The sequence below is a fragment of the Leptonychotes weddellii genome, chromosome 8 (genome assembly GCF_054177405.1).
Source record: "Leptonychotes weddellii isolate Sample4059 chromosome 8, ASM5417740v2, whole genome shotgun sequence".
Lineage (NCBI taxonomy): Eukaryota > Metazoa > Chordata > Mammalia > Carnivora > Phocidae > Leptonychotes > Leptonychotes weddellii.
In genome coordinates this window covers 39,872,484-39,898,617 of record NC_138376.1, presented here as the reverse complement: position 1 = coordinate 39,898,617, position 26,134 = coordinate 39,872,484, and the positions used below count along the sequence as shown (strand labels likewise).

The window sequence follows — 26,134 nt, the reverse complement described above, 5'->3', positions numbered from 1 at the left end:
GATGGTAGTAGTCTCTAATGTCAGTCTCAATCACTCTGGTAACCTCTTCCTTGCATTAAATTTTCTCTATTGCAAATGCCTGAAGTCACTTCTTTTCTTGGCTAGACCCTGACTGATCAGCGAGGGAGGCCATGAGCAGCTGATCTCAGTTGCAGTGGTAGATGAACTTGGTAGGTAAAGTAGATACAGATAGAAGAGGAGGTAGGATACAACGTCTCCTGATTTCCCTAGTTCTGGTGTTGATATCACCATCTACCCTTGAAGATATGGAGTCACCATGAGCCCTCCTGTTTCTCCTCCACATGTGATCAGGTAGCAATCTCAGAAGCTGCTATGTCTCTCACATCTATTCCCTATTCCCAGACCTACTGCCATTCCTCTAACTTAGACTCTTACTCACTTGGACTATTTGAATAGCCATCTTTGCTCTTCCCAGGTGCTGCCTTCTACCCATCTTCAACATTCCTGCAGTAATCCTTAAAGCATGGCTCCAGTTATGCCTTGTCTTGTTCCCTTAGGTTGCATACAGAACAAAATACAGAACCTTGAGCCTTTGAAATAGTATTTGAGTTAGTGTTTGAGATCTGCAAACTTTCTAGCTTTACCTCCCACCGTGTTCTATGACCTGGGCTCATGGGTCCGGATTCTCGTCCTTCTAATGCCTACATGCCTTTTGTTAAGGTACTATCTCTGAAATGATCTTCTAGACCTCAAAATGTTTCTTGTCCTTCCAGAACCTGTTCAAATGTGTCTTCTAGGTCTGGAGGTCTTTCTTGATTTTCTTAGTTGGAATGAACAGCTCCCATAACACATAGTTTATACCTACCTCTCTAGTAACTTTTGCTTCATTTTTACTGTGTTTTGTTTGGCTGGAAAAAAGCATATTTAAGACATATGTCTATTTCCATTTTTAGATTTTGCTGTAATCCTTCAAGGCCAGTGTGTTATTCATCTTTGTAACTCTCATGGTACCTAATGTTGATCTGTGAGCTATCTGGAGATAGGTCACCATTTTATTTGTCTTTGTGTCACCTAACAACCTGGTGTCTGGTAAACAATAAGTGCTCAATATTTTGACTGATTAACAGTATGAATGTTATTTGGGTAGCTCAGAATCTTGAATATTCTTTTTGGGACCCAACTGCATTCCAATAACCATTTCGAGCTATTGCTTTCACTCTCCATCCTGATCCTTTTGTTGTATGACAAGGTTATGGCCTATTTTGGACCACCCCAGAGTGGAGAATTTCTTGCTTGTTGCTTTCTGGCAAGGATGAGGTGGAGGAGAATGTGTTTGCTGCTAATTCTTTTAGTTGATGGCCAAGGGGGCAAAGCTGACTCTAGTTGTTCTCCCTATTGCCTGCGTCCTATACCAATGAAATCCAGCCTGTGTGCCAACTTTTGAAATGCCAACCCTTAAAATAAGAGTGGGGAAACACAGTGGGTTTTCACAAAAGTGTAAAAATAATTATTTTGAAGTGGTGGTCAGAGCGGGGTGTGCCCAGCCTTGAGAAGGACTGGTTTCCCAGATGCACATCTGAGCTGGAAGCCTGTGCCTCCTAAAGGAATGGTCAGAAACACAAAGGGGGTGTGAAGAGTGGGGAGGCTCTTCCTCTGTATTTGTCTATAGATGCAGCTGGCTCAGGTTTGAGTACTGTTTGAGACGGAAGCAGGGAGGGGTGTTGGGAATGCTGGATTGAGAATAAGGATGCCTGAAACACTGGACAAGAGGGCACTTTTGTGTTCATTGTGGCTCTGCCATTAACTACCCATGCCTTTGTGTACCTCATGTCCTTGAGGCTCAGTTTCTCTCATTATAAAATGAATTTTTGCATCAGGTAATCTTTGATTACTTGTGAATTTTCAGACAAAGGAATTAGTGGAGGAACAAATAGGAGCAGCAAATTAGGGGTGATTATTTTGCTTTGTGATTTTCCTCAGGTTTCTTACCCTTGCTTCTCTGAGTACTTGGAAAACAGACGTCTACAAGACAGGGGGAACTACAAATTGGGAGTTGGGACTCGGGTGAGGAGAGTATCAGCTGCTGGAGATTGGGAAATATTCCTGGGAGCCAAAATCCTGGGTGCATTTGAGGGGATGATACTGGTGAAATGTCTGTGAGCTTCTTGACTTAGGGAAAGGATTTTGAAGTCCCCTTGACATTATTAAGGCACCAAACTTTATTCCTTCCTACTTATAATAAAGAACAATGTGAGGGAGAGAAGAAAATTTTCTTCCTTTTGCATTCAGGAGAGAGTATTGTGGAGTCTTTTGTCTTGATGTAGTGGAAAATTAAGACTGTCTTTGAAAAAAATAAATAAATAAGCTAATTTTGAAAAAATCTTGCTTGGGTGGTGAAGTTACCATTGAAATACTATTCTTTCTTTCTTTCTTTCTTTCTTTCTTTCTTTCTTTCTTTCTTTCTTTCTTTCTTTCGAGTATAGCTGACACACATGTTACATTACTTTCAGGTGTACAACGTAGTGATTCTACAAGTTTATGTAAGTTTATATGTCATGCTATGCTCAGCACAATGCGATCCTCTGTCGTGATACTGTATTTTAATTTCTATTCTACAGCCTTTTTAAATAAAAAATAACAATAGTCTGTCTCAGCATAGGAGGAAGCACTGTGCTATCATTAGTGATTAGTGTGTATTATCATTTAAAGGCCATGGCTATACAAAGACATGCATGCCATTTTATTTAATGCCATGCACATCAATAGCAAGACTCCTTTTCTCTTGATTTTGATCTAATAGAAGGAAATAGTAGCTGCAGAGAATCCTCTTGAGCTTTTATTTATTTATTTTTTTAAAGATTTTATTTATTTACTTGAGAGAAAGAGAGAGAACACAGGCAGGGGGAGTGGCAGGCAGAGGGAGAGGGAGAAGCAGGCTCCCTGCTGAGCAGAGAGCCGGATGCAGGGCTCAATCTCAGGACCTGAGCCTAAGGCAGGTGTTTAACCAACCAAGTCACCCAGGTGCCCTTCCTCTTGAGTTTTAAATCTGGAGGCTGATACTTTGAAAGAGGCCAACACACAGCAAACAACATCAGATATCATATCTTTAAATGAAGATATGATATTAAGGGAGGAGAATGTTTGCAATAGAGGGTCATCTGGGAGGCCTTGGAAAATTGCCAAAGTCAGGATTTAACTGAGATCCAGATTTAGATTCAGTTTTTCAAGGTCTAGATCATCTACCCCCAACTTCAAAATATTAATGGTGTTATGTACCAGAGGCTCAGCTTTGAGGTTAACACTGTTGTCTTGTGAGAAGCAGGACTTACTATATATGAAATTAACATGATTTATTAAATAGGAGATATCAGTCTTAATGTCAGCCTGATAGTATCATTGTTCCTCTCCAGCATAACATTGTTAGGTATTCACAATGGCCTCTGTTTCTGAGGGCCATCCTGAATGATGAATTGTTGGGTGGGAATACTGCAGGGGTTGGGACAGGCTTCCTCTGGAATCCCTGGTGGAAGAATTTCTCCTCCTCAGGTGACATGATGGATTGAAGGAATGATTGACAATGAGGATATCTGAACAGGGTGATTGTTACTGGGCCATGAGGGCTGAGAGATGAGAGGAAGAATCCTCTTCAACATTCAGACTCTGTTTTTTCACCATTGCTCATTCCAACTCTTGGTGAGTTGTTCTTCCCTGATGAAGACCTGTGTGAACAGCTCCTTTGAGTAACTTATTTTCTTCTACTTTTGGTTTTTGATGCTGCTCCCATGTAGTGCAGACCAGACTATTTTTATCTGATGAAATCGGATCATAAAACTGTTTGAACATCTTTAAAAGCCTATATGGTCAAAAGAACAGTGAACAACCATTACATTATCCAGGTGACGTATTTGATTCTGTTCCTGGTAACTTCCAAATAGTGCAAAGTGACTTTATCATTTATCTCATAAATGAGGCTTGCTCTTTACACATCTTTTCCAGCCTCAAAGCACTGAGATAATGCTTGGAAGCTCTGTAAAAGACCAAGGCATGCAAGAAAGAAGATACCTCACATCACGTCATCTTAAAACAACCGCAATCTATCAGTGTTTCCCCAATCCCTATATTAAAATCCACAATTAAACACATCATATAAACGTGTCAATTTCTCCTTTGAGTAATAACTACTAACCTCATGGAAACCAAGCCTCTTCCTTAGGTGGGTTTCTCACTAGCCTTTTACTGAAACACTGATTTAAAGTGGGTCAGGAAACTTTCCATTTTTTTTGCGAACAAATAAATTTAGAATTCTATAACTATACATTAGCAGGCACATGCAAATTTGTTTTACGGTGTCCTTCCTTTTGGTAATGCTGACTTGATCTTATACCCTGAGAATCAAGGTCAGCAAATGACTGAAGTTTCAAGTCTGAACGGATGTCACTGAAAAGTAAGGTCTAAAATTAAACAAGCAAACCAAACCGCACACTAAGGGTGGGCTACCAAGATAGCACCTTTATTTTCTTTTCAGATATTTTGAAGCTAATGTGATTTAGACACAACCACAGAATGTGGAAAGCAAAGATACAGCATATGAATTGCTACTTGGTTTTTCTTCTCTAGGCAATACAATGCAGAGCCTGATATGGTGCCGTGGTGGCCCCATGACTTGGAAATATGGTAAAATCAATAGATATAGTGCTGTATTCCTTAGTCCAAAATCCTCTGAAGAATTTGAGATAATTTATAGCAAAAATTCAGGTAATAAAGTAGATGAAAATATGAATCAGGCCCAGGGAACGCAGATTCAAAAGTCAAGTTCTAGGAAAAGAAAACCCAAATTCATAGTCCATAAGTCCAATAAAGACCAATATAATTACTCTAGTTGAGGTTTACATTTGCCTCTGAGCTTCCTGACAGCCAAATTAAAAAAGTAGATATGCTCAGTTACGTAGTTCTCATTATGAGAAAGGAAGAAGCTAGCTAATTTCTTAGAGGAGATGGAGTTTTTCCTATCATTACATTTTTTTTTAAAGATTTTATTTATTTATTTGACAGAGAGAGAGGGTTAGCAAGAGAGAGCACGAGCAGGGGGGAGAGAGAAGCAGGCTCCCCACCAAGCAGGGAGCCCGACATGGGACTCAATCCCAGGACGCTGGGATCATGACCTGAGCCAAAGGCAGATGCTTAACTGACTGAGCCACCCAGGCGCCCCTTATTGTTACATTTTGAAGGGAAGATTTCGTCTGGGGCTTATAAAGGGCCCTTTTTAGTATATTGGTTAAGGACAAGTTGTTGACATTAGACATTCCCATAATCAGATTTCAGCTACACGTTAGTACCTGTGTGCCCTTGGGAAAATTATGTCACCTGTGACTCAGTTTCCATACCTACAAAATGGAGATAACAATAAAACATGACTCATAAAGGGTGGTAAGGAGTGAATTAGATAATATTTGGGGGGTAATATATATGTGTATTAAGTGCTCACTAAATGTTGGTAAAATGTTAACTTTTATTAGAATGTCAGGGCATGAGAATCTGTCAGATTTTGTCAAACTTTTTTGAGAAAAAAGCCATTGGTTCTGAGGGATACTAGTTGTCTGATCATTTGAATGTCTACTCTGTGAGGAAGTAGGGGAATTTCTTCAGGGTTCCATAATGGTCTGGATGAAATAGCGATTCATTCAACAAATGTTTCTTGAGTACCTATTACATGCCAGGCACTGTGCTAAGCTCTAGGGATAGAGCAGGGTAGGAGGGGCTGACATCCAGGGTAATCCAGACCCTATATTCATATTCTGTGCTTACCAAACTATTTGCTAATAATAAAGTAGCCTTCTTAGGTACTTAGATAACCTGGAAACCAGTGCCTTGGATAGTAGATACAGGCATTCTTATTAGTACAAAGGAATAATTCCCACTACAAATTATTAATTTGTCCTTCTGGTTTATATATTGTTGTACTGACACTAAAGGAATTTCAAGGTTTACATGTATTGTATTGAACTTAACTCAGAGCTGCCATCCCGTATATATTTATATATTTTCTATCTATCTCTCTCTCTATCTATTATCTATCTATCATCTATCTATCCATCCATCCATCGTCATATACCTTTCTACACACGTACACACACACACAGTTTTTTTCAGACCATGAAAGTGATATATGCTCATTTGTTATACAAAATAGTGGGGTGGAGGAAGGAAGAAAAGCAAAAAGAAGAAAACAAAATTAATCCATAGTCCTAATTCTTAGAAATAAGCTTTTGGAGTATACTGTTCCTGTAATTTTATAAAATTATGACCACTTAAGGTGTATTGTTCTAGTTTTTAAAAATACATTTAAGAAACTATAAATATTTAATGACATTGGGCCATATTATAATACTGTTTTGTAACCTGTTTTCTCACCTCACAATGTATTCTAAACATTTTGTCCTCGTAAGCTTCTTTTTGTTTGTGTGTGTGTTTGAAACAGATTGGCTACCTAACATCCTGAGAAATGCAGCAGACCATTTAAACCAATTGTTGATTGTTAAATATTTTAGTGGCATCTAAGTTTTTTTAAAAAATTTTTTATTGTTATGTTAATCACCATACATTACATCATTAGTTTTAGATGTAGTGTTCCATGATTCATTGTTTGCGCATAACACCCAGTGCTCCATGCAGAACGTGCCCTCTTTAATACCTATCACCAGGCTAACCCATCCTCCCACCCCCTTCCCCTCTAGAACCCTCAGTTTGTTTTTCAGAGTCCATCGTCTCTCATGGTTCATCTCCGTGGCATCTAAGTTTTAATTATGTCTTTGACTTCTCTATATCATCCCCCCATAGCAGTGACAACCTAATACCTGGTGATCAGTAGAATTCCTGCAGAGTTCTACACTCTCAAAGTCACTGAATTTGGCGACGAGCAATGTTATCAGGACATAAAAGCAAAGAACAAGAAAGACCCACAGGGTTTGGTTGCAAAAGTAGGGTGACCTTTGTGAATTCATAACGCCAGCAAGTTACAATTGTTTTTGATGATGGCTTGACTCAGAAGGAAGCAACCCCAACTCAAGAGTTAAGAAAGAAAAACAACTTAGTGACAAGGCCCAACAGGATGGGTTTGGAGAACAAAGCTTGCTCTGTAGTTACAGTAGTACGAAAAGTGTAATGATAGTGGGACACATTCACTATTTTAATGGTTATGGCAGATAAATCATTACATGAAAGGATTTACTTGTTCAGGCATCACTGAGTTGCAATTTTCTGACCTGTACTTTCCCATGGTGGAGAAAAGAGTGAATATTTTGGGTCAAAATACTTCCTTACCAATTTTTGCTTGGTAAGAATAAATAGAAATTGTGTTGATGTTAACAGCTTTAATAAGGAGAGTATGCTATCCTGTCCACAAGAACATGAATATAATGTATGGTAATCTATTCACAGATGGATAACAATCAAATATAATAATAAAAATAATGTTGAAGATAAAATGGCAGAAACCTATAAAGCTTCTTAAAAATCCTAGGTAATGTTATTACAAAGGCAATAGCCATTAAAGACATTGACAAAAATATTGACAACAGAAAGGCCTGTGAGTACAAAAAACAATGGCCTAACATAGGGTAGGTGTCAAATAAATGTCAGTGATATACATTTTGTGACATCATGGAGCAAGACTTTTTTGGTATTTATCTATTCATTTATTTTATTTAATTTCTACAACAATCCTATAGGATATTATTATCCACATTTACAGAAAAGAGAACTAAGTTTTGGTGGGTTTCAGTAACTAGTTCAAAGTCACCTAGTCTGCAGGTGGTGGGCCTGAGATGGGTCACAGACAGGGCTGATTCTCAAGTCTGTGGTCTCTTCCCTATGACAAACTGAAAACACTGACAGTGGAACTTTTTTTTTTCAATTTTATTTTCTTTTAAATTTTAATTCCAGTATAATTAACATACAGTGTTATATTAGTTTCAGGTGTACAATATAGTGATTCACCAATTCTATACATTACTCAGTGCTCATTGGGATAAGAGGATTCTTAATCCCCTTCACTTATTTCACCCATCCCCCACTAACCTCCCCTCTGGTAACCACCAGTTCTCTATAATTAAGAGTCTGGTTTGTCTCTTTCTATTTTTCTTTATTCATTTGTTTTGTTTCTTGAATTCCTCATAGAACTGAAATCATATGGTATTTTGTCTCTCTCTGACTTATTTCACTTAGCATTATACTTTCTAGATCCATCATGTTTTTTTAAAAGGCAAGATTTCATTCTTTTTGATGGCTGAATAATATTCCATAGCAGCTTTCTTTCTCTCTCTCTATATCTATCTATCTATCTATCTATCTATGAATATATAGATGTAGATATATATATAGAAGATATATATATCTTCTTTCTTGATTCATCTATCATTGGACACTTGATTGCTTCCATATCTTGGCTATTGTAACTAATGCTGCAATAAACATAGGGTACATGTATCCCTTCAAATTAGTGTTTCCATATTGTTTGGGTAAATACGCAGTAATGGAATTACTAGATCATATGGTAATTCTATTTTTAACTCTTTTTTTTTTTAAAGATTTTATTTATTTATCTGAGAGAGGGAATGGGAGAGAGAGAGAGCATGAGAGGGGGGAGGGTCAGAGGGAGAAGCAGACTCCCCACTGAGCAGGGAGCCCGATGTGGGATTCGATCCCGGGACTCCAGAATCATGACCTGAGCCGAAGGCAGTTGCTTAATCAACTGAGCCACCCAGGCGCCCTATTTTTAACTCTTTGAGGAACCTCCATATTGTTTTCCAGAGTGGCTGCTCCAGTTTGCATTCCTACCAACAGTGTACGAGGGTTCCTTTTTCCCCACATCCTCGCCAACACTTGTTGTTGATATTGAAACATTACAAAAACTTATTCTGCAACAGACTTTTCTACTTTCTAAAAGTGATTTTGTCTTATTTTTGAAGTTTCAAAATTTTGAAGTTTTAAATATTATCAAATTATCTTTTGTTCATCTATTTGCAGGTATCACCTCTTCCATTTACCCTTGTCTATTTTCTGTTTTATGACAATCCTTCTCTGTCTAGTGCTGTGACCATGTCTAGATTAAGATTTCTCTAACATATATTTATTTTATGACCCCCTCAAGGTGCAAATTTCCATAAAAATAAATAAGGGAGGAGCAGAGAGAGAGGTGTCTATATTTCTGTCTTTCACTGAGGGTGGAGGGAAGAGGATCAGTGCTTAATTTCTGATTAGAAGATTAGTAACCTTTGCTTTTCTTTTTCCCTAAAAACGGGGGCATTGGAAGAAGTAGAACTTAAGCACAAGAACCACATATTATATGTTGACTATGAATCAGATTGCTTTTCTGTTTGATCTGAAGAGCTAAACATTACAGTCATTATACATTTCAACTACAGGGACGAACTTTGCAGGAGTCATGGTTTAAAGCATTAGACTAGTCTTGAGTTAAACCTCATGAACCTGATGCCCAGTGTAAGATGATAGTAAATGAAGATCAATTAATTTTGAAAAATGTCTGATGTACATATTATTAAAAATGTTTGGTCAAAGTTCAACTGTATTTATATATCATCATTCATTTATTTAGTTTGTTATTAATGCACTTTAAACTCATTTCAAATTATTTGCTATTAGTGATAAATATCTTATTAGTTACATCTTTGCTCAACTACATGTTATTATTATTATAGGATATATAACAGTTTTTGCATTATTGTCTATATTTTGTTAAGAAAATTTGCAGATTACAAAGTTTCTTTCTTTATAATAGAAACTCAGTTGAGCTAGCTTAAGCAAAAATGTGAAACAATTGTAAGGATATAAAAATGGCTCCAGGAAATCAAGGGCAGAAATTACAGCAGGCATTTAGGAGAAGACTAGTAGGCACAATAACTAAAAAACAAACAGGAATCAAGTAATTGCTTCCTCAGTCTCTCAGGCTCCCTCTTCCTAAACTACATCCTTACTCTCTGTGTGGGTACTTTTTCTCTACACTGCTGGCTCTCCCAGTTCACACATTTTCAGGTCCACTGATAGGCATTTCTCCAATGCCAACCAGAATCTCAGGAGAGTCTGATTGGCTTAATTTGGGTCATATGTCCAATCAGCCATCGTCGTGCCGGATCACATGGTACAACCCGTGCCACTGGGGGTCTAGCCTTGTGGTTCCGTTTGCTCTGTTCTTAAAATAAAGGGCTGTGGGTTGGGAAGACATTCTAAGTGGTGTGTGTACTCTAAGTAAATTTCCTCCTAGGACAGAGGAAAACATATGTAGGTGATGAAGTAGTTTCATCCATACCATCAAATCTTGGCCAGGATGCCCCTGGTTCTTTCAGCTTTATTATTCCTGCTCAACCTGAATGATAATGATTGTTTTTATTTTGTTGACGGCATTAAATTTTTTTTTCAAAATTTTATTTGAATTCTAGTTAACATACAGTGTAATATTAATTTCAGGTGTATGATATAGTGATTCAACACCTCTGTAGGACAGCTGGTGCTCATCTCTGATAAGTGCCCTCCTTAATCCCCTTCACCTATTAGACCCATTCCCCCACCCACCTCCCCTCTGGTAACCATCAATTTGTTCTCTAGAGTTAAGAGTCTGTTTCTTGGTTTGCCCCCCTTTCTCTTGTTTTCCTCTTTGCTCATTCATTTTGTTTCTTAAATTCTACATATGAGTGAGATCATATGGTATTTGTCTTTCTCTGACTTATTTCACTTAGCATAATACCCTCTAGCTCCATCCACCTAGTTGCAAATGGCAAAATTTCATTCTTTTTTAATGGCTGAATAATATTCCATTATATATATGTATATGTATATATACCACATCCTCTTTATCCATTCTTCAGTCAATGGACACTTGAGCTGTTTCCATAATTTGGCTATTGTAGATAATGCTGCTATAAAGTTGATGGCATTATATTTTAAATATATATGTATATACTTTATATATGTATGTATATATTATATAATTTGTATGTATATATATGTATATCCACATATATATTTATATTTTATATATAAAATATTTTTGGTCTATTTTCATGAGACTTAAACTTATTAAGTTGCAGTTCTTAGCATTGTACAGAAGATATATGGTAGATGTTTAATACATGCCTGTTTATTATCTTCTCAAGATCATCTCCCTGCCTGAAAAGGCTAGATGCAGACCTATTATCTATCACTTCTAAAAGTAATTATATGTTTTATATAAGTCTGTGTAGATCTTGCTGAACTTATGTGGTTTTTAAACTTTTTTTTGATAAGATCTGCTGCATAAAACATGGAGACCAAATGTGGTGAGCTTAATACCTAAAAACGAGACAGAGGGAACCAGGGTCATATGTGGGCTCAACAGAGCAGCTGCTAGATGTGATGAGTAAACAGCCGTCAAGGAAGTGGTTGACAGACCATTTGACCGAGGTGAAAAACTCACTTACCTGCCTTTGTGCTTGTTGCCAGAAGAGATACTTTGGCAGGGGGTGTGATGTATACATAGGAAGGCTCTAGAAATGCTTTTGTTTTTGGGAGCCGGGATCTCAGCAGAAATATATTGCCCACTGGTTGTCCTAATTCATCAAACATCTCTATCCATCCACCCATCCCATCTATCCTCTATTAAACATTTATTGAGCAGTTATTGTATAAAAAGCAGCAAGAATTAGTTTTAGAAGGAGCTGTGGTTGAGACACACTCAGAGTTCACAAATACATAGGAAAGCTTTGAGTTAGACACATTTGTGACCTTAATCAAGTTACTTAATATTCTTTAAACCCCAAGTTCCTCATCTTTAAAATGGCAGTAATAATAATACTTACATCACAAAGTCATTGTAAGGATTGAAAAATATACTGCATGTAATTTTTTTTGCACAGAGCCATAAATATTTTGTATTATTATTTTTAACAATCACAATCATATTCATCATCAACCACAATGAGTTCTTATAGGAGCTTAAACTTTTATGCAGTGTGAAATACATAGAAAGAAAATAAGTTCTTCCTGCCACAAGTTGTCATTCTAAGGAAATTGCTTCATGTCCATAAAATAACAAGACACCTGAAGGAAGAAAAGATTATCAGAATGTTTTGCCTACGTATTGCCAAATATAACTTTATTTCTACTACTGTATCCAGATGGGCTAATTTTTTCAATTTGCATCTGAAGAGATGGACAGCATGTAAACATGGCCTTAGACTCAGACTTACAGGATGGAAAATGGAAACAATCCAGAGAGCTTACCCAATCAATAGGTGTTCTTGAAAACTTGCCTAAGTATCTATCCTTTATTTAAACACATTCAGAGAAAGAGAGAGAGATGTTATAACTGCCTTTGAAATTTATCCTTATTTTTAACCAAACTCCCCACATTTGTAAATTCGATTAATTTGTTTTGTTTTAAACTTTAAGGAATATCTTCCAAGTTAATGAGGCCCACAGCTTTTCATTGTCTTTGACTTTTCATTGCCTTTTTCTCTTCTCCTACTACCTCTCTTCTGAGTCCTGTCACCAATTGCAGTTTGTTACTGAGTTCTATTGTTCTCTTGTGTCCTTCTGCCACATAGTGGGAGAAGTTCTTTTCACACTTGTTTGGGCCCTCAGTCCCCCATGCTGTTCCAATAGTCTTTGTCTCCTACTGTGGACTTCCTTATTTCTGGATCCTCCTCCTTCTCCGCCCATCTTGCTCACCAAAACTGCATCCATCTTCCTTAACCATTGCTCTAATCAAAGCTTTTCCTATGTAAAGTTATTATAGGATAGATGAAGTCTGGACTTCTCTGTCATACATCAAGATCCTCCACATGAGAGACTGCCCTTGTCCAGCTCTGTCCTTTATAATTCCCAGCACTGCTTCCCCGATAGTTTTCTGTCTTGCAAACATAGAGCTCCCGTTCTTTCAGCAAGTCTTTGCTTCTGCAAATCATTTCTGAAGAAAGTAGACAACCTCTCATTTTTTGACTATCATATGGCTAAATTGTTTAAAAACAGTGCAGTTATAAATGTTTAAACTTTTGCTAGCAATTCATTATGGAAGAGAAGAGTTGAGAGGGAAATGGATGACATAGGGTGTAGGGATGACAGTCATCTCTGTTTACACATGAGCTGAGAACTGTATGTCTTTCTCAGACCAGGACCTGGGAAAGGTGGGAGGTTCTAAGATGGGGATTCTTAACTTAGGGTCCATGGATTACCAGGAAGTCTATGTATGGGATTCAAGAGACCTGTGAACTTACAAAGTTACAAGTAAAGATCCATGTGTATGTGCATGTGTTTTCAGAGGGGAGGATCCATCACTTTCATTAAGAGAAATATGACATTCAACAAGAAGAAGCTTTGGTTAGGGGTTTGACTGGCCAAAGGAAGGTAGGATGAAGTTGGGACTGAGTACTGCTAAGATGAAACTTGTCACCTTGTACGATACCATGGTGATGAAGTCTTTGCTTGGATACTGTGGAGAAACTCAAGGTGCAGAAACCAAGCGTCACTAAAGGCTGAACCAGTCATTAGCAACGGCCAGGAGAAATCTATACAAAAATGATCCTAGAACCTCCTGAGTGTCAGAGTGCCCAAGATTTAGGCTCAGATTGGAAAAGGGCTTTTCTCAGTTACAGAAGTCAGAGATTAGGCAACCACAGTTTGGGCTGTTTCAGAGCACTGATTTTGGAGATAAGATGGAAATTCTGGTTGGAGGAAGCAGGGGCCCCGTGGAACATGCACGAAAGATTAAGAACTGAATTGTGGAAAGCACTGAGATCCTTTTTAACAGGGCCACCAGAATGGTTTCAGGTGGGAGTATCCTTTTAGGTGGAAAGAAGAACAGTGACCTCTACGTATGTAGAACATTCTGTCAATTAAGAGATTTGTGACTTGAGTTTAGCTATCTAAGTTTCCTGTTATCTTCTATGTTCAACATGTTTACTTTGTGTTCATTGTGTTTATTGTAGTTTCTCCTTCTAGTGTTTGGTAAAGATATTTTGAAGATGTGACTCTAAGCTGTGTTGAAGGACAGGAAACTTAGGAAAGCCATAGGGTTTAGTGGGGTGGATGAAAGGTACTATCGTAACCAGGCAATGGGAAACATGTGGTGCAGTTAGGAGGAGAGCCCTCTTCCTGCAGCTCCCCTCCGTGTATGGCCTTCACTTATAGCTTTCCCACCCCCAGATACCCACCCATAGCCTAACTGGCCTTCCGTCATATTCAAATCCATGAGGCTATAACTCCTTACTGAGCCTCTGACAAATCTCTCGCTCTGTCTTCCTAGAACAGTGGTTCTTCACCATCAAATAGATTGGGGAGCTTGTACAAAATAAACCCTCACCACATAGTCCAATTGAGGACACACATTGTGTGTATCACTTACTAAAAAAAAAACCAAAAAACAAATGATTTGATATTTATTTGTGTGTGGTTTATTTTCCCCAGTAATACCCTAAGTTCTTACAGCACTGTTGGAGTCAGAACCTGGGTCAAATCCTGGCTCTTCTACTATCTATGCTATTTGACATGAAGTATGCAAGCTTCCTAAATCATGGTTCTGCATCTATAGTTGATTAAGTCCTAATAGATGGTAATATGATAACATCATTATAGGCATTTAAAAATACTGGATACTGGGGCACCTGGGTGGCTCAGTCAGTTAAGTGTCTGCCTTCGGCTCAGGTCACTATCCCAGGGTCCTGGGATCCAACCCCGAGTTGAGCTCCCTAATAGGTGGAGAGTCTGCTTCTCCCTCTGCCCCTCCCCCTGCTTGTGCTCTCACTCTCTCTCTCAAATGAATAAAAACAAACAAACAAAAAACCTTTAAAAATACTGGATATAAGAAGAATTGAGTTGGTAATATTTAAGTGTAGAAAGAATATGCTTAACTGGTGCCTGGGTGGCTCAGTCGGTTAAGCATCTGCCATTGGCTCAGGTCATGATCCCAGGGTCCTGGGATGGAGTCTCTGACTGGGCTCCTTGCTCAGTGGGGAGTCTGCTTCTCCTTCTCCCTCTGTCTGCCACTCCCCCTGCTTGTGCTCTCTCTCTGTCAAATAAATAAATAAATAAAATCTTTTTTTAAAAAAGAATATACTTAAAATAATATAACTGAAACAATGTATTCTAAATACCCCATCTAGTAAATATCATAAAAGAGTAAGGCCTTTTTTTTTTTTTTTTGAAAAGAGATAGTTCAGAAATAAATGAATCCAAACCGACTAAGTGGAATTCTTTGGTAAATTAGATCCTGTGTTAGAACTATAAGGTATAAGAGGAGAATGGCTAACAGGTTTCAGGCAATCAAGTCTAAATAAGGGCAAGGAGAAGTATATAAAGTTTCTTTGTTAAGAGGCATTATTAAAATTATTAACGGAAGACGGATCCATGGTTTATATCTCCTAGCAGGAAGAGCAAATGTTGCTGAGTTAACAAAATAGGTTAATACTATAATTTAAACCACCGGATTACAACAGCAGTCAGTCTTTGAAGGTTAGTGAAATAGCTGGATCAGTTAAGATGATTTTATGACCTATTTTCTAAGAAAATAAAGTTTCAAGTTTACTTACAGAAACTATGCAAATGAAAGAGCTCATAGCTCAATAATGACAAACTGACAGAATGAGAGAGGTAAAAGGATTGTAATTTCCCTACAAAAAGATTTTCCGACCAAAGTTAAAAATTTGACAATTCAATCCCTACGTGAAATAAAAAGATATACATTGATGAAAAGTTAGCAGATAGTTTAAAAGCTTTCAAGACTTGTGAATATAAGAAAAACAGCATGTAATGGGAAAGATATATTGAATAATAATCTAATGATTCTGAATTTATGTTTCCAACAAAATAGCAATTAAAAAGACAGCTTGGAAAACACATCAAAGATAAATGCTGGAAATATAAGGAGGAATGGAATTTAACCGAAATTAACTTTTCCCTGTTAGAACAATAAAGATTTTGTGATCCATCTCTAATAGAAATTAAAATATTTATTTAATATCAATTAATACAAATGGAAAGGAAAAATGGTCAGAAGATACAATATTTTGTCCAAAATTTTAAGAATCTTTTATAGAAATAGATGTAATTGTGAGCTTTGTTCTTCAGATGTCTTTGATGTAAGATCTGGCAGAGTACCAGCGTTTTACCACAACCCCGGAAAAAACAAACCTCTTTCTTGCCTATAACACATTAGGAAGCTGGGGGTACTCTTGTATGTTCTTCAGGCAACTGAGCCAAGGACTGCCTGGCCCTAGAGGCTGGGTTTAACTGTGGCATTCACAGTCATCAGAATACATGCTTCCATAATAAAAAGAATCTTCTGAGATGCGGGGGCCCTCTTGGAAAGCCACACCCATCTTTGTTGCTCTCATGTAGCTGCTGATGAATGAAAATTTTGTTGCAGAGTTGTTTGATTAGATACTCGGATCTTAGGTGTGAAGCTGTAAGAAGGAGCCTAAAGTGGGGGTGAGGATTGAGGAAAACCAATACAGTTGGGTTTTCTTTTGTGAGATTCACTCCACATTCGGGTGAGTCTTCAGGATCAGAGTTGAGACTGAAAATCCATGTGGGCAAGTGAAACCTTCTTGTTGTCCACAGGGAAAGTGTCCATATGGAAAGGAAGACCTTCCCCGATAGAGGAGGACCATTCTTCGGTCAAGGATATATGAGTAACAGCACTCCCCTGCTAGAACCTCCAAACAAGCTCTCAGGGAAAGGAGTCAAAATGTGTAAAGCTTCAGACACCACAGCCCGGGGTTACATTTGCATTTAGGGAGACTGAAGGCACATCTTTGAAACATGATCTGGTCGTCACATTTCTGTCACCAGGCAGTCACAGTAGTGCTTGGGATGCCACTATTGGAGGTAAATTCCTTTGCCTATAAGGTTTGCCCATTCTCTGAAACTCTTTTTATTAAAACAAGTGATGTTAAATTAAACACATGGTGGTGGGCACTACTTTCAAAGAACCTTTCCTGATACTCCAAGGGCACGTAGGAAACCAGGAGAGAAAGTTTGGGAGTAAGGGTAGGATGAGGGAAGGGTGCAGAGACAAGATTGAAAGGGCAAAGGATAGGGGCACCTGGGTGACTCAGTTGTTAAGCATCTGCTTTCGGCTCAGATCATGATCCCGGAGTCCTGGGATTGAGCCCCGCATCGGGCTCCCTGCTCAGCGGGAAGCCTGCTTCTCCCTCTCCCACTCCCCCTGCTTGTGTTCCCTCTCTCGCTGTGTATCTCTCTGTCAAATAAAGAAATTAAAAAAAATATGAAAGGGCAAAGGATAAATTATCCTACTCCATGGTGTGCTCAGAGACCCGTCTTTTGTATTCCTAAATCCTGGGGTTGCAGGCTTGAATTAGGCGCTCCATGACCTGTAGCTACTCTTTCAAATTTGGCTCTGATTACAATCCTGAAAATCTCCAGTCACATGCCTATACCTATTGTTCCTAGGTTGGAAGAACATTAAAGCAAATAATACTTCTATGCACATCTTGAAAAACAGGAACTAGCGGAAAAATATTCATGTGAACAAAAAATTCACCAATTATCCCATCAGCCCCTAAAAGCATCACAGCATTCACGTCTCTCTCTGTCTATCATCATATGTGGCTGAAATTAGCCTGGATATACAATTTTATATCTGACATTTAAAAAAATTTAAAATTGTATGATATATATTTCCCCATGTGATTAAAAATCTTCATGAATATTTTTAATGGGTGCCTAAAATTTCTTTTTGTGGATATACCATCATTTGTTTAATGTTTCCATATTATTGGGTAATTAGACTATTTCTAGTATTCTGCTATAATAGCAGGATGGACATCTCTGCATATAAATCTTTGTCTCCACTTTAGATTATTTTCTTAGGACTCTAAAAGTGCAGTTGATAGGGTATGAACATTTTTGGAAATCATGTTAGATATTATCAGGTTACTTTCTGCAAACCTGGATTCCAATTTCTATTACTACTAGCAAGGAAAGTACACATTATTTAATTTAGTGAACGAAATGAATGGATTGAACTGAATCCTTACTGACACTGTTATCATAAGCCATCACACTAAAAGAAAAAAAGCGCTGATATTAATAACAGTACATATCTTGCTAACTGATACAGAACGAATTGCATTTAGTTGTATGATTTACATTTCCTTGAAGACTGGTATACATGGAAAATTTTTCTAATATTTATTAGCCCTGATTTTTGCTCTTCCGCGCATTATCAGCTGCTTTTCTGGGGCCAGAAATTTATGGAAGGAATTGTTTCTATGCTGACACCTGGCGCTGTTTGGAGGCAGGCTAGCATTTGTAATTTGTATGTGGGCGACTGGCTCAGGCCTCAGAGACAATCTTCCTCTCTTCGCTGTGAATAAAGAAAGTCTCTAAAATGGGCTCAGATGCAAATGGATATCTCAGAGATCTCCAAAGTCGATTGGAATCTCCAATGTTAGCAAACCCCTGGCTTATAGTGCTTACTACTTGCCAAGGGTGTTCTAATTGACCCACTAGTGTCCTATGTTGACCCATTAACTCCTTCCAACCACTCTCATGGGTAGATAGTATTACTATGATCATCCCTATTTTTCAGGTGAGAAAAATAAAGAATAGAGTGGCTGAACAATGTGATTAGGAATTACACCACTGGTTGACTGCATGATTGGGTGTTGAACCCAACAAACTGCACCCAGAGTCTTATTTCTTCACCACTAAGCTGCACTGGCTTGTCAAGCATGTCAAAAATATCACCTAGACAAGGTAGGTGATCCTGTTCTAAGCCTTCTTTACATCTAGTGTTTCTTTTTCCTACTTTGTACTAAATTAAATAATTATCTGTGCAGCACTTTCTTAAATGTCTCTTCTGCCAGAATTTAAGTTCCCCGAGGGCAGGCATTTTTTTCAGTCTTATTAACATCCTATCCCTAATACCTATCATGTGCCTGTGGACGGTATATAGACACAAAATATTTGCTGGGTGGATGAATGAATGGTTTCAAGTGTCATCTTTTCAGTGGGTCTTTGGCTGGGGGTTAGGTTAATATCTGTGCATGGTTAGATAATGTTTCAGGAGAGAGCTGTGTGAGCACCCAAGTGGATGGGTGTGCATACCTTGTCCCCCCTCTGAGTGAAGACCTTGTGCTGGTCTTCCCACTTTCTGTCCATGCTCTCCTCCTCCACTGCCAAGCGCATCTCCAAAATGTTATCTGGCTGAGTTTGTGACTGGAGACTGGTTTTTCTCTGACCTGGAGCAGGATGGATTCTGATAACTTGGTTTAATCATGAAAGATTACAATGTCAGCCGATCTTAGTAAGCATCTAGCCCACCTGGAATGAGGAAGCAGGTATGAGGAGTTTAAAGAATTTGGTGGTGGGAAGCTATGAATAGGAATTTCTGGGTACTATTTCTACAATCCTTATGGGAAAGTCACCTCCACCATGTGGGCCCAGGAAACTATACAGGGATTTTCAGAGGAACCAGAAGTGCAGCCCCTCATATTTGGGCTTTTCCTCTCCATGTACCTGATCACTGTGTTTGGAAACCTACTCATCATCCTGGCCGTCAGCTCTGACTCCCACCTCCAAATGCCCATGTGTTTCTTCCTCTCCAACCTGTCCTTTGTAGGCCTTTGTTTCCCCTCCACCACCATCCCCAAGATGCTGTGGAACATCCAGAGTCAGAGCAAAGTGATCACTTATGAAGGCTGCCTCAGCCAGATGTATTTTACATACTCTTTGCAGAATTAGACAACTTCCTTCTGACTGTGACGGCTTATGACCACTTTGTGGCCATCTGTTACCCCCTGAACTACATGGTCATCATGGACCCTCGGCTCGGGGGACTGCTGGTTCTTGTATCCTGGGTCCTGAGTGTCTTGCATTCCTTGTTACAAAGATCATTGGAGTTGCAGTTGTCCTTCTCTATAGTCTTGGAAATCCCCCACTTTTTCTGTGCATTCAATCAGATGATACAACTTACATGGTCTGACACTTTTCTCAATAACATGGTGATATATTTTGCAACTATGTTGCTGGTTGTTGGTCCCTTTGATGGGATCCTTTACTCTTACTCTAAGATAGTTTTCTCCATACGTGGAATATCATCAGCTCAGGGCAAGTATAAAGCATTTTCCACCTGTGTGTTTGATCTCTCAGTTGTCTCCTTATTTTATTGTGTGAGTCTAGGGGTGTACCTTAGCTCTGCTGCTACCCAGAGCTCCCACTCAAGTGCAGTAGCCTCGGTGATGTATGCTGTGACCATGGCCATGCTGAACCCCTTCATATACGGCCTAAGGAACAAAGACATAAAGGAGGCTCTGGTGAGATTCTCTGGGAGGGTAGATCTAAAAGGCCAACTGTTCTGGGGATGAAAAACTGCACAGGATTGCAGAGCCCACAGCCTGAGCCAAGTGTTGACATTTTTTGATCAGATTCTTGAAGTGGAACATGCCTCTTCTATTTTTTCTGGGAATTTCTATTTTTTTTGCCCTCTCTGTATAATTTATGTAACTTACTTTACTAAGCTTTGTGATATCTCTGATATGCAAGAGACTTTCCCTTTGTCATTTTCCTACTTCAATGGTATTCCTAACCTCGGATGTGAAATATTTGGAAATTCTCACTTATTCAAAGGACGACATGGATCTGTTAAAAATGATTTATTCTTAAATAAAATACATCGTAGTGAGTATTAAAAAAAAGAATTTGGTGGGAGCACCTGGGTGGCTCAGTCGGTTAAGTGCCTGACTTCAGCTCAGGTCATGATCTCAGGATCCTGGGATCAAGCCCCACATGGGCTCTGGCCTCATGGGGGAGTCTGCTTCTCCCTCTCCCTCTGCCCCTGCCCCCCTGCTTATGCATTCTCTCTGTCAAATAAATAAATAAAATCTTAAAAAAAAAAAAGAATTTGGTGAAGCCTAAGGCTAGTTTATGAGCTTCCTGCTGTCTGACTCCCTAGTCAGTGCTCTTTTTACTGAAACACATGGGTTTAACCAGTTGTGCTAAGAAATTTTAAGCTGATTTTTGTGACTTGTTCTAATTCAAGCTCAAGCAACTCACACATTCAAACCACAAAGGTGTAGCACCTGGAGTGTGAGGGTCCAGATCCTCCATCTCAGACCCTTCCCTGACGATGGGATGGTGACTCTGAATAGAACCTCCAGGGGTCCTTTAGACCAGCCCTGTTCAATAGAGAGAACATGTGAGCCACATGTGTAATTTAAAAATGTTGTTAAAGTAAAAAGAAATAGGTGACATGAATTTTAAATGTATCTTATTAAATCCAGTACATCTAAAACATTATCATTTCAACCTGCAATAATATAAAAATTAATTAACAAGGAATTAGAAAAGACAGTATTTGCCAACACACATACTACTGTACAAAGTCTTAGGCGATGCAGCAGTGAAAGGGAAATGCAGTTCTACCAGAACACTAAATTGGTGTTTAACAGGGAAATATTTTACATTGCTTCAAGTTCAAAATTTTAATTTTAATATTAAAATTAAGGAGAACGTAAAATTCCGCCCCTGGCTCCCATTAGCCACGTTTCGAGTACTCAGTAGCCATGCATAGCTAGTGGCTGCTGTACTAGAGAGCATAGCTTTCGAGAGCTGCTTGTGAGAGGCCCTCGTGGTAACAAATGGCTCTTGCTGTTTCTTTTGGGGCTGGTCTGATCTGTAGATGTCCAGGGACATCTTCAGAGAGATAACATTGATTCTTGAGTGCTCTTGGATGGGGTTGGAGATCTGTATTTTAGTTTGTGTTGGTCTTTTTGGGGTTTCTCCAAACTTACGGTAGAGAGTACTCCATTTTAGCTTGTTCTTCCCAAACAATAGAACCTAGTAGTTCCTTCAAAGTCAAGTTTCTGGAGCCACGTCCTGGCTATGCCACTTCCTGGATATATGCCCTCGGGCATGTGACCTAATTGGTCTTCTGCCTCAGTCTTTTCATCTGCAAAATGGGGATTGCAATAGTCCTGCACAGGGGTTATTATGAAGAGCAAATGCATCTATACAGGTAAAGTACTTACGAGTGTGCTTGGCACATACTAAGCTCTCGGGAAGTGTTAGCTATCATTATTATTAACCATAAGCTAAATGCAATCTCTGAAATCCAGGGCTTAGCAAGTGCTGTTCCTTCTGTTGCAGGCACTCCACCTGGATAAAGATTTTCATCTTTTAGTTCCCAGTGGAGATTTTACTTCTCCAAGGGAAGCCTCCTCTTGCTTCTCAGATTGGGTTTAACCGCCCTCCACTGGCTCCCATAGAACCCTATTCTCTCCCTTTTATAACACTCAGTATGTATTTATTTGCCTGTCTGTATCTGACCTGTGAAGGTATATCTCTATTTTGTTCTACACGGTATCCTCAGAGCCTGGCGTATAATATCTGGGTGATGATAAAAATAATACGAGTAGTAGCTAACATTTATTGACTGCTCACTAATTGAAGTTCACATAATCCTGTTATATGTTTTTGAGTAAAGGTGCTATCATTTCCATTTCATAAATCAGGAAATGAAGGCTTAGGTAGGTGAAATAGATTTTATAAAGACAGCCAGAGAGCAAATGGCAAAAGCCAGAATTTGAGCCCAACTTGTCTGACTCTGAGCTCATACTCTCAATGGATGGGCTGGTGTTCTCCATGAGTGGGGTCCTCCCGTGGAACCTTGGACCTGGTAGGCTAAAATTCCTCCTGTCTGGCCCAAGGACTCAGGAGGCTCATTTGTATGCCAGCTCTCGGAAGCAATACCCCAGGCCCCTTCTCTCTTACTCTCTTGAGGTCTGCAGGTAGCCACAGGCAGCATGATTTAGGCTGGGAGGACGGAGCAAGATCTGGATTCACTCGGTTCTTCGGGTTTAATCAGACTCCTACAACCCTCTGTTCTACAGAACCCTTCAATGCTTCAATTAAAAGTCAAACAGGGCTGGAATCTGTGCTTTTTTCCCCTGATTCTTGGAATCTAATTTTGTGAACAACTGCTTTTATTGGCTTGGACATAGCTTATTCACTGTGAAAATCCAGTTCAATGTAAATTCTATAGTTTCTAAATATTTATGAGCATTATTCCCTCAAAATGCTGAGTAGTAACTATATGAATATAATTAGATTGTGTTCTGTTTAAACCTTTGTTGTCAGCATACATTTTAGAATAGAAGTTCTAGAGAAGAAAGGAAATTTGACAGCTCTTTGACAAAGCTTTACAAACGTTATGTGTATAATGAGGCGTGAAGGGATGTTCTTACTGATGCTGCAAATGGAGGAAGCATTAATCAACTCGTTGTCTGAACCATCTTTCCTATTATCAACTGCTGTCATCTGGTGGCACATTTGAGCAATAGCAGAAACCTTCAGCATCCACAGTAATTTTCTCTATGTTCGGCGAAGTGGATAGAGTATTTTCATTGTCTTTGCCTGTAGCATATGATCAAATTAAGTGTTTCCTGACAAAGCTAGCACTTATCATACATTAACACCTTTAGTCATTTTTCTTCAGGTTATAATAACCAATAATTAATGAAAGTGTATTAGACACCAAGACCTGTTTTAAGTGCTTTACAGAGTTCATCTTATTTAATATTTATGAGACTTCTATGAGGTGGATATCATTATTCATTTTATCGCCTTGTGGCATCTACTGGTTGACTAATTCATCCAAATCACACTGCTGATAAGTGACAGAGCCAGAGTGGTAATCCAAGAAACTCGATTTCTGCCCGCATGCTCTTAACCACTGCTTTACAATAGACACGTAAGCTAAGATGGCCAGCGAGGGAGAAGAAACTGGAAATAGAAGATCTGGGTGTGAATTTTAGCTCCACTGTTACCTTGTCAATAATAATTCCACTGTCCAAAAAAGACTTACCTCAGCAGGCATCTGACCTTGGTCATATTCCCCTTTACCAGGTCTCATTTTCTTTTCTATAAAATCTTGGAAGCAGACAGGATCATTGGTTTTCTTTTCTTTTTTTTTTTTTTTTAAAGATTTTATTTATTTATTTGACAGAAAGAGACACAGCGAGAGAGGGAACACAAGCAGGGGGAGTGGGAGAGGGAGAAGCAGGCTTCCCATTGAGCAGGGAGCCCGATGCGGGGCTCCATCCCAGGACCCTGGGATCATGACCTGAGCTGAAGGCAGACGCTTAACGACAGAGCCACCCAGTCACCCCAGGATCATTGGTTTTCAAGCTGGTGTTTGTGATGTGCTGGTGGTTCCACATGTGATGAGACCAGAGAGAGAAGGATGGGAAGGAAGGTGGTGCTTGGCTGGTGGGACTGAGACCCTCATTCCTCCCACTGCCCTCCTTCACTTCCATTACATGGTAGTTTCCCAGTTAAAGATTTGGTTCTACAAATGATGTAATACCTAAGAGAAAATTTAGAAACAACACGACCAAACTCTTCTGGGAACTCTGAGAAATACCTGGCAGAGAGAACATGCCAGGACAATTGTGGGTGGCGATAGTCACTGAGACAAAGTTCCCCTGATCTTCAGGAGAGAAGCAACAGAAACTCCATTCCTATGTGGATGCTTCCAGCCTAGCATTCTGAAATATTGTTGCTTCTATTGAATGTTAAGAATCTATATTTATGGGGCGCCTGGGTGGCTCCGTCGTTAAGCGTCTGCCTTCGGCTCAGGTCATGATCTCAGGGTCCTGGGATCGAGCCCCACATCGGGCTCCCTCCTCCACGGGAAGCCTGCTTCTCCCTCTCCCACTCCCCCTGCTTGTGTTCCCTCTCTCGCTATGTCTCTCTCTGTCAAGTAAATAAATAAAATCTTAAAAAAAAATCTATATTTATAATTGCTTAAAATATTGTAAAGATCTTTGTCTATGGAGAGGATATAAAAGGAAGACTGTTATATTTGGAATAGGATGCAGATTTAAAGGCAAAACTTTTACTTGAAGACCTTTTAAAGCTTTTTCTTTGCAGTGTGTGTGTGGGGGGCAGGGTTTACTTCAATAGAAGGAGAAAAGAAACAAAGCAAATCATGTGCTATTTGTCTTAATGTTTCCGGCAATTTTTTGCCTACCAAATATGCATGAATAAATTATAAACATATTTATATCATTAGTAATTATAGACATATTTATCTTATTTTATGTAGTATTTCCTCATTGATGCTATACTTTGGTTGCTTATAAGATATATAGTCTTTGAAAGTTTTGGTCCTAGGAGTAGATTTTATGTCAAAAGTTGAAATCTGTGTGTATTCCTACCACAGTACCTAGCGCATAGTAGGTGTCTAGTACTGTTGAAGGAATATTGCTGCCCTTGCATGAAGGAACATGTTAGATTGGAAACTACACCATTTAATTCTTTGGCTTTTGGGTCTACTGAATATTCATTGGCTTATAAAATTGATTTTTTTTCTCCATTTCCAGCTTTCCCCAATTTTGTAGATACAGAACTGGCACCAGGAACATGGCATTGTTCCAACGTGTTATGGGAAGTTGCTTATAGAGAATCAGAACCTAGGTTTTCCTAATGACTCTATGTCAACTTTCTAAAAATCAATTTCCTGAAAGCCGTTCATCAATTGATCAGTGCACCACATTTATTTGTTTTAAAATATTCATTTTTGGGTGACCTACTTTCATAACTTTGTTTTAAGGGATGTTAAATGTGCTCTTACCCCAGCTCCTGCTGCTGCACTTGGATACCATGGGGTAGGGGTAGGTGGAAGATAAATGGGGATGTTGAGGGGAGCTTGGGTGTGGTAGTGGGCTCATTCATTGATAAAAGACTGTAAGGAATCTTTATTTTCAAGAGTATATTAATGTTTCTTCATGAATATATTCTCTCCTCCCCTTCTTTGGAAATAATAGGATCATGGGATTCTCAAGTTATTAAACATTGTCATTGAATTAGCCCGAAGCCTCTCTTTCTCTCCCTCTTTCATTTTATTCCCACTTCCTCTTCTCATCTTCCCCCACGCCATCCTAGGCAAGCATTAAAATGAGCTTAATTTGTGCCTTTTTGCTTTTATGTGTTCCTGTAGCATGGCTGTTGTTTTGTGCATATGTATTTTTCACTTACCCAAACGATAGTGTGTTATAGATCTCATTCCGTTTCTTACTGGCTCACTCAGGATTCCAGTATAAAGCCATTCAAATTATTACCAGCACACCTTGACCAGTGTTTCTACCCTGTGGTGTAGCTGCTC

General features: G+C 39.0%; 1 protein-coding gene across 1 annotated transcript; it reads left to right on the top strand.

Annotated features, from left to right (window-relative positions):
- The first annotated feature begins 19,031 nt into the window (after positions 1-19,031).
- LOC115937581 (olfactory receptor-like protein OLF4) lies at positions 19,032-25,478 on the top strand. Its single transcript, XM_081827570.1, is given in 3 exon segments — positions 19,032-19,693; positions 19,696-20,285; positions 25,371-25,478. Coding segments are annotated over 3 exon segments (987 nt in total). The 5' UTR covers positions 19,032-19,404.
- Positions 25,479-26,134: the final 656 nt, after the last annotated feature.